This window comes from Staurois parvus, unplaced genomic scaffold (assembly GCF_062004578.1).
Source record: "Staurois parvus isolate SC_StPar_1 unplaced genomic scaffold, SC_StPar_1.0 ptg000021l, whole genome shotgun sequence".
Classification (NCBI taxonomy): Eukaryota; Metazoa; Chordata; class Amphibia; order Anura; family Ranidae; genus Staurois; species Staurois parvus.
Genome location: NW_028317817.1, coordinates 14812820 through 14830233, shown reverse-complemented (window position 1 = coordinate 14830233; position 17414 = coordinate 14812820). Strand labels below are relative to the sequence as shown.

The 17414-nt window shown below is 38.3% G+C and overlaps 1 protein-coding gene across 5 annotated transcripts in view; it reads right to left on the bottom strand.

Annotated features, from left to right (window-relative positions):
* The window catches only part of ZNF385D (zinc finger protein 385D), a 431010-nt gene that overhangs the window by 285193 nt on the left and 128403 nt on the right, over positions 1–17414 (bottom strand). For all 5 annotated transcript variants that reach the window (XM_089691066.1, XM_089691034.1, XM_089691039.1 and 2 more), the window contains exon 2: positions 6358–6500. In XM_089691066.1, coding sequence (XP_089547192.1) covers positions 6358–6500 — 143 coding nt within the window. The remainder of the gene's footprint in view (positions 1–6357; positions 6501–17414) is intronic.

The window sequence follows — 17414 nt, the reverse complement described above, 5'->3', positions numbered from 1 at the left end:
GTACTTCAGTTTTCACTGTTATGGGTTTGCTCTCAAGCAATTATTATTACTCTTTACTTTTTATGATTATTACAATAGTTTCACTGTATAGAGCAAAGGAGTATTAAAAATTATCTGCCCTAAGTGCCAAATACTCAAGGTATGGCACAGTCATAATCTTTTTTATTAATGAAAACATTTTATTTCTACAACTTACTGATCATGCTAATCTATAATAAGCTATAGGTATAATAATTTTTGCAGGGTTTTCCTGAGACCTGACAGTTATACCATAGGTTTCCATGGGTTGAAAAGGTTGTGAAAAACTTTTGTAAGTGGCAGCAGTCTTTATATAACAAACCTATCTCCCCCCCCCCCCACTCAATTGCAATCTGAAAAATACTGATTAATTTTAGTGACAGCTTATTCTTTGCAAATGTCAATAGTTTGCTGGCCTATATTTGCATCTCGTAAATGTATAGTAAAAAATATATAGCATTTGTATTTACTTTGTGGACTCAAACAACTGTAATGCAAAATAATATATATTCTCAACCATGAACCGCATAAAAACAACATAAACAAAATTTTATTTATGCATATGAGCTAACACAATTGTTAAAAAAAATGTTTTATGCCTTCCTTTGATGCAGCAAGCCAGGACTAACCAAACCAGTCAGGCAGAGACCTAATTTTTACTCCCTAAACAGATTATCTACTATTTATGATCCACATTGCATTGTACTACCAATTTACCATTATGGAATTTTACTAGATTTTCACCCTTGGGTGTTACAGGCATGGTATTTTAAAGACTTTTTTGGACTTTTATTTGTATTTTAAGTGCCTTTTATGTTTTTTTTCTCTTACAGGGAAGACCTGCACATTTAGTAAGTATCCTGGTGTTCCCCATGCTCACTATACATGTATTCCTGTTATGATGTTTGAGTGTCAGCAACTGATACTGAAACGGCCTAGTGGCTTTGTGAGATTTGTGTGAATGGTCTGAGGGATCTTCCTTATACATCTCTCTCTTAGATTCCCATCCTGGTTTACTAAACTCAGAGATAATTGGAGATCCACTAACTGACTGTATCTGCATCATGCATTTCCTTTGGGCACACTACAAGTGATTTGTTGTCCGGATGTCTCTCCTATGGGCTGGCGGGCATGGTTTTCAAGCACCAATGTGATGATTTTTGAAGTTTTTTGATAAATTACACCCCTGAGGATATTCTTTTATAGGGAGATAATTCTACTATCCTGCACAACCCATCATTAGTTATAATTTCCTTGTCGGTCCTGAAGAAGCAGGAAAAACCCGCAAAATGCTTTGACCCATTTCAAAGACATACATGTATTTTGCTCTTTTTTAATTTACTTATCTATTAATATGTGTGAACCATTAATGGTTTTTAATAAATTTTGTAATAAAATCTGATTGTTTTATATATTGGTATCTTAATGATTTGTGGTAACCTGTAGTATAACTTAAAGTCCCACATCAGAAGTGTTCAATAGTTGATATATACACAATTTCAGTTGCATTACAACAATACATTTGGGATGGGCTTGGTTTGGAATACATCTTGGACATCGTGGGTTATAAAGTATCTGACCAAGAGCTTATGAACAGTTATAGGTCATATGAATATCTTCATGATGTAATGGAAGTGATTTATGGCATCATGCTATTGTGAAGGGGTATTCCCCAGGGTGTGAACATGTGCATTTAATATTATCTATTAGTATTCCATGATTTAACAGCTATTGATTTTTAAAGAGACACAGGTTTAGGGTACTGCTAGAGTAGTGTATGACTGGCAGCATCTGCTTTGGATAGTACATTATGACCAGATGGAGTTTTGAGTTTTCTTTATTAAGATCATATATGCATATGGAGCGCAAGTTGAGGTTAAATCAAAAATTAGTAGGCAGGCACTTAATAGATATATCAGCGATGCCTCAGTGTCAGGCTCTTCAAGTGGGACACATCTTGGCAGGTATCTTTTCAAAATGGCTGTTATGCCCTTAAGCTGGCCATACGTGAATTTAAATTCAGCCAGTTCAGCAGGGACAGGCTAAATTTTGATCCATGTGTGGCCACTGTTTGAACAGAAGTCAATCTCCCGACAGACTTCTGCTCAACTGCCTTGTTGGTAGTTTTTTACTTGATCACCTCTCTAAGCTATAGACTGTAATGCTGATCTATGTATTCTGATAGCATGATGGCAGGGCAATCTCTCCGCTGTCAGAATAAATGACCCATTGGGGTTATTACCAATATACAGTGCACTTACATATTGTATGTTCACATCAGTTGATGCCCTCAAGAAGCAAACAATTTAAGGCCCCTATCTCACATGAATATACTAGGGTTAATTTAAACAGGAGTCAATTAATCTACCACCTTGTATTTCAAGTGTTGTAGGGAATACAAGCATAGGTAGAACATGCAAACTCCATACATGTAATGTCGTGGCTAGGATTTGAACCACGGACCCTAATACTGTAACACAGAACTGCTAACCACTAAGCCACTGTGCTTAAAACATGTCTGGTGTAAACAGAAAATATGTACATGGGTTTATGATTTGCAGCCTTCAAAAGGAATTTTTGTTTATAAATCAGAGAAATATGGGATAACAGTAGCAGATAATGCTTTTTAGATTGTACACAGGATGGAACATTTTAGCTTTACATAACTGTAATCTCATTTTTTCTCAGTTGCTTAAAAATGTATAATTTTGCTAGTAGCTAATTTCATATGCCATTCTACTTTTGCTACCCTGACAAAAGAGAATCACAAGTCATAATTACAGAGATGATTATGAGATTGCAAGGTGTAGCAGATACAAATCAAAGAGTTCAAATCAGATGACGCAAATGTCACAACAAACCATCAGTTGCCTGTATATGTATACTTTAGTACAATGAAAAATCAAAGTCATTGTGAAATGAGATTCATATAACCCTCTAATTACTAGGAGGAATTCTTATGAGTTGTTTTCTATGATACATGTAAAACAAATGCATTAATGATTCTCAGTGTTTTCCAGGTATTTACTTTATGCTTATAAGGCTACCCACAGGCAAACCAAATTATTACTGATAATGGTGGTTAGCGAGAAACCTGTCCAGCTTTTTCAGACTGCACCAGGGCCAGATTTCACATTACTCTTGGAAGTGGCTTTTCCTGTAGCGCTTTATGCCCTTTAGTAAAACAACTGATATCTCCATGTTCCAAGCCTAGCTAGGGCCAGCGTAACAATAAAATGCCCTATGTAACAAAGGTGATTTAAGGAAAGGGGTTTTTGCTTAGAGTGGTAAAGTTGTTTTCGGTGATATAAAGCTTTATCTGTATTGCTGTATGACTTTGGTCATCAAATGGGTGCAACTTCAAGTCTGGTGTGTATGTGGTGAGATGGTTTAAACATGTTTAGGTATGCAAAAGTCACAGCATTAGTTGCAATGATCAGGGATGTATAACAGTATTTACTATAACGGCACATGAGGACCAGAACCTAAGGATGAAAGGTAGAGGTGGCGACACCATGTCTTAAGTCTTACAAAAGTGTGAAAACTTTTTCTGAACAACTCTGGATGTTTGTGGCTAAATTCAGCTGGAAAATATAGGTGGAAGGGAGACCAGGAAAAGTTTAAAGATGTTAGCTGCCTCTTTAATTGTCTCAGTCAATTGATTATGGGTCTATACAGCTGAAAAATATATATAGCATCCTTCAGTAGCACATTCTGCAATGGTAGGACTGATCAAAAATGTTTCAATATAGAGCCATATATTGTATGGGCAGTCAAATACAGTGCTGAAAGCTAAAATTAGCCTGCATTTTTCTAGTTATGTGTTAATCTTGATTCGGTAGTCAGTAGCTAAATAGTCACTTTGCTATGAGTATTGCTGAAGGCCCTTTCCAGTTTCATCTGTGTCAGTCATGTAGTCATTATTGCAGATCACATCGCTTTGTATGGTGGTGAAAGTAACACCTTCCACATACTGTACCTGTATTTCAAGTGGGACAGTTTTGATTTTCCTACCTTAATAAAGGGTGAGCTTACCAAAGATAGAATTGCTTTAGATATTGCACAGTAACAGTCCAGAACATTTTCCAGATAATTAATATTGTTTGGTTGCTACTTAATTTTAGGGTGCAAGATGGGGTTATTTAACTACCTAGTGATCTGTTGACTGTAAGAAAGTATGCTCTAACTCTATTGGCCATATGTTTGCTACTGGTCAGTGACTAACTAACTGGAGGTAATGACTGCCCGTGGAGCTTGTAAACAGCAATGTAAGCAAATTAAACTCTGTCTTATCCCCATTAAATTTTGTAATGTGCTAATACTTTACTAAAGCAAGGTGGCACTCAACAGTTCCATTATAGGGATGGGCTTGACATTTGAGTCAAATGTAAGTTCAAGTCGAACATCAGCCGTTCGTGTGTTTGCCGAACGCACAAAGGTAAGGGCATTTGGCAGGCTATTCTGCATTGTGAGAGCCATGATTGGCCAAAGCAATGCACCTGACCACAGGTCAAGTGCAATGCTTTGGCCAATCACAGCACAATTGGGTGGAGCTAGCGATGATATCACCACTAGCTCCGCCCAGTTGTTTTAATCTGACCGGCAAATGGCAGATTGCAGCAAGTGCTCAGCGGGAGTGGACAGGTTGGGGGGCGTCATTTTTTTTTCCATGTTGGCGAGTTGACATCATCATGACAATGCTGGACACTGTGATTGATGATGGATTACGATTGAACCATTTTTTGGATTTTTTTAATTAAAGGACTGTTTTTTAATTAAACAAAAACTGTTATTTATTTTTTTGTTCAATTAAAGGAATTTTCCAAAAGTCTGGCGTCTATTTTTAACCCTTTAGTGAATGGGTATGGGTACAACAACCCCTTACTCATTCACAAGGGGGGGCATTATTTTAAGGGGTACCCTGATCCTAATGAGCCCCTCTTCTCACAGACCCTCACAACCACTGGGCCAGGGTTGTGGGGAAGACGCCTTTGTCCCCATCGTCATGGGGACACCTTCCTCATACCAAGGGCATAAGGCCTGGTAAGCTGGATCATCCCTCCCTTTCCTGCCCTGCCAGGCCTGTGCTTGGATCAAGGGTCTGGTAGTAATTTAGGGGGGACCCCTACGCTTTTTTCCACCATTTTTTGGGGTGGGGTCCCCCTAAATGTCCTACCAGATGTAGAGGGCCTGGTATGCCCTTTTTTTTATAAAAAATTTAATTTTAAAAGAAAATTACAGTCCTGCAGCAAGTTCTATAAATTGTGCAGATGTGCAACTTTGCAGGTAGCTTAAGGGGACCCCCAGGCATGATATTTAAAGTCATTTTTAATTCCAATTTTTTTTTACTCTAAACAAGGAAAAATGACTGCCCCTTTAAAAACGGTACCTTTTGAAATTGTTTTTCACTGATTCATGTCCCTCAGGGCAGTACCACTATCCCCATACCCCGTTTATGGCCAATAACTTGCATATAAGCCTTCAAAATGGGCACTTTTGAATTTACAAGTTGAAGTCACATAGACCTAACATTCAATAGATTCTAACGTTCATCTGCAAACCGAACATGGGGATGTTTGGCCCATCACTGTTCTATTATGTAGCTCTATTTTTATGTTGGGTTTTTGTTTTTGTGTAATTTTTCATCTCTCTGGGTGGTGTTCTTTTATAAGTGATATAAATGTAAATGGTGTAAGTAATTTTAAACAAGTTAAAATAAACCAAACTAGATAAAAAGGAAACAGGCTTCTTTAAAAATGTAATAGCAAGTGAAAGGTTAACTAGAAAAGGTCCTAACATCTCAGCTTAAACTCTCCTTTACGCCTGCAGTCTGCACATGTACAGAGCTGATCTGTTATGAGATAGGCATCTTCAGACACATGATATTAGATAGGAAGTAGAAAATCAATAATTTATTACACCAACATTTCAGCCTAAAGAGAACATTAATCATTATAGCTCAGTGTTATTACTGCCAGAAAAGGGGTTGTGACTAGAATGCTGACAGCTGTCAATTAATTGTAATGTTGGAAATACAATGTTATTGCAATTGTTCAGTTATTTTAAAGAGAATGATCATGTAACTGTATATATTAAATAGATACTGTAGTATAACAGCTATCTACTGTAGCTAGATAGATGCAAAATGTATGTGCTTTTATTAAGTTGTGCAAATAAAGTGCACCCATTTGAATTGTTTTGTAAGATAAAAGGATGTGTTATCTGCAATATTTATGAAAACATTTAAATTAGCTACAATAGCTCAGTTCCATGACACCTAAAACACAAATATTGTTCATTCTTTCATTTTTAGCAATTCAATAAAAATCATATACTTACTGCAGTCAGGTTTGGGAAGAGATTGATTGCTGCTGCATTGTCCAGAGAAAAGGGAAGGATTTGCTTTAGGTCCAGTGGAGGTTGTAAGGTTGGGAATGGAGGACGGATCAGCGCAGAAAGAGCTGGGCTCTGGCACGTACCACCTAGAATCAACAGAAAAGAATACTCATATTTACAATTTATCAGTTGTATGATAGCTGTGTGATTTTATTAAACTAGTCAACTTGTAATTAAGCAAAGACTAACTTTAAATTAAAAGCTGGAATTTAGACACACAAACTTTAATTTAAATAAATTCTTCAACAACCAGAAAAGATATGATTTCAATTTGTGTAACCAAACGCCTTTGAAAGCCTAGTTACAATATCACCATTCTGTATATTGCCTGCAGGTAAGGTCCACCAACTAGTGTCTGCATGCAGAAAGCTTTCAGGAAGGGAGTGGGGGTGGAGACAAGACCAGTCATCCTACACAAAGAGAGAGATTAGCAGTAACTAGTCTTTATTGCAGGAAGCTTCTACACAAATCTGCAAGAAATACATTAAAGAAAAACTAAATTTACATAAGAATATACATTATATGTCTCTTTTTCTCACAATACTTGCTTTTACGTGAGCTCAGCTTTAACCACTTGCCCTCCAAAGGATTTACCCCCCTTCCTGATCAGGCCATTTTTTGCAATACAGCACTGCATCAATTTAACTGACAAGTACGCGGCCATGCAATGCTGTACATAAATGAAATGTATGTCCTTTTTTTCCCCATGAATAGAACTTTCTTTTGGTGGTATTTAACCTCTTGCCGACCGCGCATAGCCGAATGACGGCTTCACCGCGGCCGGCCAGTTCTGAGTGGACGTCATATGACGTCCTCCCAGAACGCGCTCTCCTGCACGCACCCGGCGATCTCCGTGATCGCTGTGTCCTATGGACACAGCTGATCACGTGATGTGGTGAAAGGCCGATCCCACCGGCCTTTTACCACGTGATCAGCGGTGTCCAATGACACGCTGATCACAGGGAAATGCAAGTGCCGGTTCTCGGCTGCACTTTCCTCACGCTGTCAGATCGTGAGGAAAGTACTGCCGAGAACCGGCAGTTGTCAGAGCGGGGATCGGCACTGATCATCAGGGCACTGATGATCAGTGCCCTGATGATCGGTGCCCAGCAGTGACACCCGCAAGTTCTGCCCAGCAGTGCGCCCACTAGCCCCGCCCACCCGTTCCCAGCAGTGCCCCCACATGTGCCCAGCAGTGCACCCACCTGTGCCACTCTGCAGTGCCACCTACCTGTGCCCAGAAGTGCCACCTACATGTGCCCAGCAGTGCCACCCACCTGTGCCCACCAGTGCCACCCACCTGTGCCCACCAGTGCCACCCACCAGTGCCACCCACCAGTGCAGCCCAGCAGTGCTGCCAGTCAGTGCCACCAATCAGTGCCCAGGGGTTGTGCCAGTCAGTGCCACCAGTCAGTGCCCAGAAGTGATGCCAGTCAGTGCCGTCTATCAGTACCCATCATCAGTGTCACCTATCAGTGCCGCCTATCAGTGCTGCATATCAGTGCCGCCTATCCGTGACCCCTAATTAGTGCTGTCTATCAGTGCCTCCTATCCGTGCAACCTCATTAGTACTGCCTATCAGTGCCCTTTAGTGCTGCCTATCAGTGCCCATCAGTGCCGCCTATCAGTGCCCATCAGTGCCGTCTCATCAACGCAAATCAGTGAAGGAGAAAAAATACCTGTTTGAAAAATTTTATAAAAGAAACAAATAAACTTTTTTTTTTTCAAATTTTTTGCACATTTTTTAATTTATAGCGCAAAAAGTAAAGTGCCCAGTGGCGATTAAATACCACCAAAAGAAAGCTCTATTTGTGAGAAAAAAATTATCAAAATTTCATATGGGTACAATGTTCCATGACCGCGCAATTGTCAATCAAAGTGCGGCAGCGCTGAAAGCTGAAAATTGGCCTGGTAAGGAAGGGGGTATAAGTGCCTGGTAGGCAAGTGGTTAATCACCTCTGCGTTTTTTATTTTATAAACAAAAAAAACCATCAATTTTGAAGAAAAAAAAACTATATTTTTTACTTTTTGCTATCAAATATATCCAGCAAAAAAATTTTTAAAAATCAAATTTCTTCATAAATTTAAACCAAAATGTATTTTGCTACATGTCTTTGCTAAAAAAAAATCCCAATACGTGTAAATTAATTGGTTTATGTGAAAGTCATAGAGTCTACAAATGTCAGATTTTATATCTATTTAGATCAATTCCAATCTCTATTAAATCTTCATATCTAACAAAACTTCAATCTATGCTTAAAAAATACATACAGTATGAGGAAACATGAGACCTAGATGCTCACATAATATATTAATCAAACACAAAAAAGGAGGAGGAATGGGATTTCTTGACATTAGGGACTATCACAAAGCATCGTTATTAGACAGCTCAAACATTGGTTTATAGTGGAAGATGATACAAAATGGGGTGACATTGAATAAACTCTAGCCTCTACTACAGATTTAAGCGCCATACTACTAGCGAGCTTATGGCAAAGGATTCCCACTAGTAAAACAACAGCAACTATACGAGCCTCAATTGAAGCCAGGAAATCCTTAAGCTCCATGCCTATACATCCTGTCCAAATAAGTCCTCTTCTTATACCTACACCTACAACAGCCTTAGAAGTCGTAATGCCTAGCATAGATATCTTGAATTGGAAACATAATGGCATATGCACAATACAAGATATTTGTGTTAAAAACGACATAAAAATGTTTGAATTTCTTATGAAAGAATTTAACCTCCTCCCTTCTGAAAAATCAACCTATACATGCATCAGTCGAAATATCCAGTACATTTCCACAAACAATTTTGGGAAGCAGGGAATTATTCATGTAAAATGTGCTTATATGTAACAACCTTGAAGCTTTGAAAGCAACTTGCTCAAAGTCAGAATTAAAAATTCATGTTTTCCCACAGATGTTACACTCTAGTCAGAATGGACAATTAAGGTGGAATCCCAGAAAAGTGGTTTAGTACAAAGTAACAACACATATGTTAACTGTTTTACCTCCCAAAGGTTTGAAAAAATTAATTCACCCTTGTAATCAAAACATCTGTTGGTCATTCCTGATCCTGTCCACATAGTCTTGTGTCCCTCTATTCTAGATCACAGTGAAATATTACCTCCAATCACCTTCTGCTCACGTCCTGTCCTGCCTTCAATACATGCAGCGACACCCCACCACATTCCTTACAGCCCCTCTGATCCTCCTTGTTGTGTCCAGTGACTACCAGTACACTTTTTTCACAACCCCCCCCCAACAACTCTCCTCATTTTCACACTTCTAGCATATCAAGGCCATAGACTACTCAAAGGTGGAAGGAGACACCCACAGGAACATTTTTCCTACAGGGATGTAAGGCAAAAAAATACAGCATCCTTTAGCACAGTTGCATTGATGTGTGTTGAATATAATACATAGCTAAATGGACTGTTGCCTGGATTTGCTCTCTAAGCACTTTATGTGTGCCTTATATCTGAAATTTAGATCCTGCAATCATCAGCACTTTTCATGATATAATATTCTAGTCCCAATGCAGGTGGAAGCAATTAATTCTAGCAACATACTTGCTACAATAGGAAATATTATTGATCTGATGTTTGACTTTAGCATCATAATAACTTTTAAGATTTATGAATTACTGGAATGCTAAGAGTTAGAAGTCTGTTAAGATTCGAAGTTTATTTGCACAAGATTTTATACCATAAGAGACTAGTTATTACTGTACGCTAGAGGGAAAAAACTAAATCAGGTGTGTTCATATGTCAAGGAAAGTAATCCACAGTGTTTAGTTCGATTTCATGTTGGGAAAGACAACTCAAACATAAATATATTGATTGGTTGTGATGGTTACTGCACTGCATATAGTACACATTAACGTTACAGAGTATGCCCATTTGTATACTAACAAATGAGAACACAAATGTTATACCGCTGGTTGGCCAAAAACTATCCTATATTAGTTGCAATGTATTGCAATTAATGTTTCATCCTTTTATACACATATAGTTCAAGCTTACCCTAAGAATTAATAATCAAAAACATTATAAAAAAAGATTATGTTTAAAGAGAATAAATAAATGAACCACTAGACAACCAAAATGTGTAGATTTGAAGGCTACATGTGACCCTCTGGTACTTAATGTGCCTTCATTGGGACCCAAAAGCTGTAGTAGTGATTTGCTTGCCTGTGTAATTGTCCAGGGATAGTATTAGAAAATAATAACTAAACGTGTTTCTACTAAACTATTTATACACTTTCTTAATTTGTTCTGTGCTATCTATTCTTTTTTGCCTTTTATTCTTTGACCTTTTATAGTGGATCTTGCCGAGAGGACTATCAAATGTGGCACCAGCAATTCTTTAGGCTACATACTCATTTTTGATTAGGAACATAAAGCAGATTCCAGCAGCAGGAATCGTATTCATGTGACTAGAATCTGCCATATGCACTTATTCACCTATGTGAATGCAGCTAAAAGGGTGCTGTAGGCAGCACTGAATTATAAAGGAACTATAACAGAAGTACTGTAATCTTTAGCAGTTTCCTGTAACATGGTCCAAGTACCTTCCAATCTCCTCCAACATGTCTCCAGGCTCCAATCACATCTATGACCAACTACTGTATTATTTCCAGTCTCTGACTGTTTGCTGTAGCATTGAATGCACTAAACATGTGGCCTTGGTAATATCAGGGACTACAAGGTCCTCTGTATTATGTAATTTAACCACTCCTGCTTTATATTTTTTTTTCAAGCATAGTTCCCAATGCCATGAGAACTTAAATCCATGTTCCAATTGTGAGCTTGTAGCATGAACCTTTGCATGCTCTTAGCTCACTTACAGTCACAAGACTCAGGCTAACGATCATTGTGATCATATGTAAGATGGAGAGGTTGGTTTACAAATGACACTGTGCTCCTTGCTGAGCACAGAGACAAAAGTTCAATGTTAGAAAATATTGCAGTGTATGCAAATATAATTTATTTAAAAAGTTGTTGCCATAAAAACCTGCTGGGTACAATAGCTAAAATACATCTTTTAAAGTTTATTCATTTGTCTGCTGCTAATATGAAGAAACTTAAGCAGGGTCTTTCTTAACATAATGAGCTCCTTAAAAATAATTATTAGAGTAGGCCAATTAGTCATAGAGGTTTTTTCATATTAGCTGATGCCTACTAAAGCTTCTTAACGTTAAACTTGGTATCTAGGATTTAATACCCGCAGTTCATGAAAGGGTTAACCCTGCAGGGATACCTAAAGAAGGCCCTCTAGTTCTGACTTTACTGTGTGTCCGTGATGGGTTTGGAATGAAGAAACCCACAACATTCCTATGTGCCTCCTTAGGCCATGTGAGTTTTAGACCCTGGGAGAGTGTGACACCATTTAGTTTTACTGAGGGTAAAATAGACTCTGGAACTCTATTAAGGATTTTAATAGCACAGTGCTACCTACTAGAATAAAAATCCAAAATGGAAGACAAAAGGAGGTTACTGTTACAAAGAAAGATGATGAGAACAATTGAATTGACAGGAAACACTTTTCACTGATCAATATTTGCATGTAGGTTTATCCACTCTGCAGATTATCATACGAACCATAAAAAAACTGCCCAGATTCTCGACATTCATGATTCTCCACAGATCAGCCTTATCTGCTGCAAATATTCATGTTCAAGGGACTGGTGATCCCAACTAAAACCCATATTTATATTTTCAGTGGTTGCTGGTATGAAATCTCATGCTGTCTTTTAATATCTTTTGAGAGCTACAACATTGATATCTCTTCATCATCATTTACATAACCTTCCAATCTGTCACAGCTATTAAAAAGTTCAAGGATGGTGTCACAATTTGATAATTTTTTTTGTCATACTATTGTGGGGGGGTCCAGTTGTGGGTGAGGATTGCCATCATTTTTGGCCATGGAGGAAGGGGAAATCCTACTACTGGTGTCTCTGAGGTATATTAATATTTGTTTGCAGGTGATTCAACCCAGCACAAATATATCAGTTCTGAATAGAGTTGACTTCTTCTCAGAGTCCAGATCTGACCCTGCCACCTCCGTGGTATCTGGCTGTGGCTCTTCTCACTGTGCCACTTGAGATGCTAGCACCTCACTCTCTGATCTCTTAAGACAATCGTGCCTTGTCTCTTATTTATGGCGAATCTTGAATTCTTTGCTCCTCCCGTGAACCTCCTGATTTAAGCTATGTCTCTACACTTCCTGTTTTCCAGATTATTGTGCTCTCTCCAGCCAATATTATGGCCAATATGCTCCTTGCATATCTGAAGCTGTCCTTATCTCCACTACCATTTGTTATCAACCTTTGGCTTGGTCCTCGACTATGCTTCTGCTTAATCTCAACCTGCAACCACTTATTAGCAATCTTTGGCTTGTTTACTGACTAAGCTTCTGCTTGATCCCTACCTGCTATATCTGCCACAGAACCCCGGCATGCTCACCTCTTGGTAGGACAATCCTGAGGACTGCAACCTGGTTCTATCATGAAGCAAAGCCCATTTCCACCATCAGGAGCTCCAGTTAGTGCTTAGACCCCACACCTCGGGTGAGCCTGCTTCAACTGCCAAGGAGACCTGTCTGTGTTCTCATCCTGCTGGCCAGTGCAAGCATCTCTACAGGTATTGCTATTGGTCTCTGAGCCTGACCCCTGACTATGACACTTCTATTAGCTGAATTTTTCTACTTGCCATAAGCGCAAATGATAAACAAACACTCATTATACATTTCAATTAATAACTTTTCCAAAACAGAATATTGCACTCAATAGCCCAGAGAGAACATTTCCTAGTGAGTGTTGAGAAGCACTTGTCTGATCTCAGACACAGCTATTGTAAATATCATTGCAGTAAAAACAATCTTCTCAAGTGTCTGCTTTCATTGACAACAAGTTTGTTGACAGTCCCCTAACGCAATATGTTGGCCCATAATATATTAATTCATCAAAATGAACATCTTGTAGGGAGCGATGAAAATAAATCACACTATGGCACATTTATTTTGTAAACATCAGTATTTTAGCGAACATTCATTTGAATAGCCATTAGCAATCATAATAACCAATTTCACAGTCTGCTATGCAGCATATTTAAACAATATGCAATATAATATAAGCACTTAGTTTCCATTCTCATCGTTATTACATTAGCAGCCTGTACAAGTATTATGTACATGCTGACAAAGAGATGATGAACCTGCATAGGTTCTGTCTTCAAATAAAGAACTCCTGTCGAATTCCAAAGCAGGGTATTTTAAATGAGGAGCAGCTGAAGTCACTAAATGCAGACAATTAACATTTTTATCTTGTTTGCTAGCGGTTGGGGAACATTTTATCCTGTATATATCCTGTACTGTCTCATTGACTTTTTGTTTTTGTTCTCTCCCTCGACAGCATGGTCAGATAATACATTATACATAAAGCAGAACAAGAAATCTTTGCACTAAATAATGACATCTGAAGGAAGGTTGGTCACACATATGTAAAAATGTAATTCAGTGCACATGTGAATGGCATTTAAAAATGTGGCAACATCATAAAAGTTATTTAAAATGTAGTGCAATGAATAGTAATCATATGGAAGATTCCAAATCGACAGCAACCAATCAGACCTCCAATTGTTGATGCCGTATCAAAGTTTACTAAATGCTTAACCAAACTGTTTAAAAAAATTGTGAGCAGCTAGAGACATGCTATTTCTTGTTTGCAATAAAACAAACTTGAAGCGGCATTAAACCCAAAAGGAAACATTTAATATATTGCTTCTTACCAGTTCTTAAATGTGATGGCTGTGTTAGTTTTCTTTCTTTCTTTTTTTTTCACCTGGCGATCCTACAGATGTAGCAGTTAGAAGGTTGAGACAAACCATTTACCACTAACAGGAGTGATTTCCATGATCGGCTTTTATATCTTTATGTAAAACCTTTATCCCAAGAGGAAAAAAACTGTTCCTGTAACTGCACTGGGGTTTGGAATTTGTTTAGTGTATTTAAATCTGCTAGTTATTCTAACACTACAATACCCCAGATTAACTATTCTGCTTTCCATAGGTGTTTCTGTTGCTCCTCCATCCATAGTGTAGACACTCTAATACAGGAGGAGATTTACTGTCCAGATCACCAGGTCAAAACAGAGGGGAAAAAAACAATGTAGCCACCACATCTAAAGATTAGTAAGTTGCTTTATATTACATTTTTGGTTTTGAGTTTCATACCACTTTAATATTCTTTAGAATGTACACTGGACTGTGCATGTAAAGGAGTTGAGCCATTTCGGTCTAGTCAGGCGAGTTGGCTGAAGATCTTTAACATAGAAAAATATAAGTGAAAATGCTGGCACTAGCAAGGGGAGGTGAGTTAAGTTCTGCTTTAGTCACTTGAAGACTGCAATACGTATATAAATGTTACGGTTTTCAAGTGGTTTTCTGGGGTTATAGCTGAAGAAATCAGCCATAACTTGGGTCATTTTTTTTTTCAACCAAAGGCTGGCTTTCTATTAAAAGCAGTCCTAGCGGTCCTTCAGCCACGGGATCACTGTGCGTTTTTTGTTTTTTTGCGCTATGAAAAAAAAACTATTTTGAGAAAAAAATATATATTTTTACTGGGTGGATAGGGTGGATCAAATATGTAAATTAGAGAAACTTTATCATTTGAATGAAGATAACAAGGGGAGTCACCATACAAGATGGAACAAATGGAAGGAATTAAAAAAGTCAAAGCTAGCCTTAGAGGTTATGGGGGATTAACATAGAATAATATGGAAACATATTTGTTCTTCCTTTATAGGGATTATGATCTCCAGAAATGAACAGGAAAATGCAGAGCAGAAGGGGTCAGGGATTGGATGGGGGGGGGGTTGGGTAGTATATAGGTGGGGGGGAGGGATGAAACAATAAATGTTTTAATAATATGCTAAGGTTTTAATGAGTATGTTTGTATAACCTGTTCATCTGAAAAATTAATAAATATTTGAATAAAAAAAAAAAAAAATTTTTTACTTTTTGCTATTAAACATGTCCAGTAAAAAATAAAATTTCGTCATAAATTTACACCAAAATGTATTCTGCTACATGTCTTTGCTAATAAAAATCTCAATAAGTGTAAATTAATTGGTTTATGTGAAAGTTATAGCATTTACAAATGATATTGGAATTTATTATTTTTTTTACTAATAATGGTGGCGATCAGCGACTTATAGAAGGACTGCAGGACTGCAGCGGGCATTCTAACACTGGGAGGAACTGACTTGGTATCACTGTCATCCCCAGTGACACCAATAGAGTGATCGGTGCTAAATAAAAGCACTGACACTGTACTAATGGCACTGGGCACGGAGGGGTTAAAATGAGGGGCAATTAAAGGGTTAACTGTGTGCAGGGAGTTTTTTACTGGGGGGCGGTGTGTGTGTGCTTAACTGTAATAACACTGCTGTGGATGGCTGTGCTGTGCACAGCCATCCAGAGCAGTGTGTCTGAGCAGACAGGGAGAAGGACTGTTAGTAAACAAAGCAACCCTCCTACCAGTCGGAGATCTACGGCGGGTAAACACCGGCCAGGACCCGGTGATTGACAGCTGCGGCCGCGAATGGTGGCGCAGATATGACGCGAGTGTGGCTCGTGCATGCCCCCCTACCCGGAAATGCAAAATCACGTGTATATACGAGATTTTGTGCATCCCTGCCGCCCTGTAGATGTGGTTAGAGCTGAATTTCTAAAGCTTGTCTGAGAGTTCATAAAAAATGGGGTGGAGAGCTGAAATTACACTGCAGAGCTCTGGAGAGAGGAGAGTTCTGAGAGCTGATTGGAGGGAAGAGAGACTTCTAACTTCAACTTATTCAAGTATGCGTTGATAAAAAAAACCTGGAAGCTTATTGTTTTCTATGCAGAGCTGCACCACATTTTATACTCTCCAGTTTTAGTGAATCAACCCCACAGTGTTCTTAACTGAGACAAGAACACGCTATAGAGGGGTATGCTCTATTCATATTTCATGTCCAAGGTTAATATCCACTTTAGAAAAACAAAACTGACTTTAAATATAATTTATAATATATTTTAAGAGTATATGCACATTTTAAAAGGCCATTCAGTATTATGAATTAGACCAAATAATTGTATGATTGTTTTCATACAAAGTGGTTTTCTTAACCCCTTCACGCCGACGTAACACAAATTTGCAGCGTCACAGAACTGGGCACAGAACCTTTTATGTGGGGCTGCATATTTGCGTACCGGTCTATGTGTGGAAGCATGCTGCACAGCGCGCTCCCAGCACAAAGACCAGGGTGCCACTGAGAGCCCTGGGTCCTGTTCTAACGATCAGGAACTGGGACTCCTGATTCTGGGTCACATGATCGCTGTGATAGCCTCTGATTGGCTAACACAGTGATCAGTCACAGTGAAGCCCGCCCCTCTTGTTTTTTTTCTCTATGAATGGAGGAGAGAGATACATTGTATCTCTCTCCTTGCATAGAGGGAAAAAAACAATGGTTTGTTAAAAAAAAAAAGATAATAAATATCTTCCTGGGCATTACTGTAGGTACAAACAACAAATAACATACACATATGTGGTATCACTGCGATCGTCAAGAGCTGAAAAATTTATTTTGGGTTGTTCTTTCATGGTGGGTTATGGTAGTAACAAGAAACACACAGCTAAATTTAAAAAAATTACTTTTTTTTACTATTTTGGGCCAGTTTTCCTTTGATAATAAAAAAAAAAAATCAGGTGATATCATTACCATTTACCACCAAATGATAGCCCAATTTGTCCTGAAAAAAAGCAAAGTATAATTCACCTGGATGCACAAAGTACTGTAGTTGTGATGATATGTACGGTTTTATTAACACATGTCAAAGTTGCAAGATTGTGCTTAGGTGTTAAGATTTGTTTTACCCTTAGGCGTGAAGGGGTTAAAGTAAAAATTAAAGTATGTTGTGCCACAATACATAAGATCTTAGTTGTATGCAGTCTAC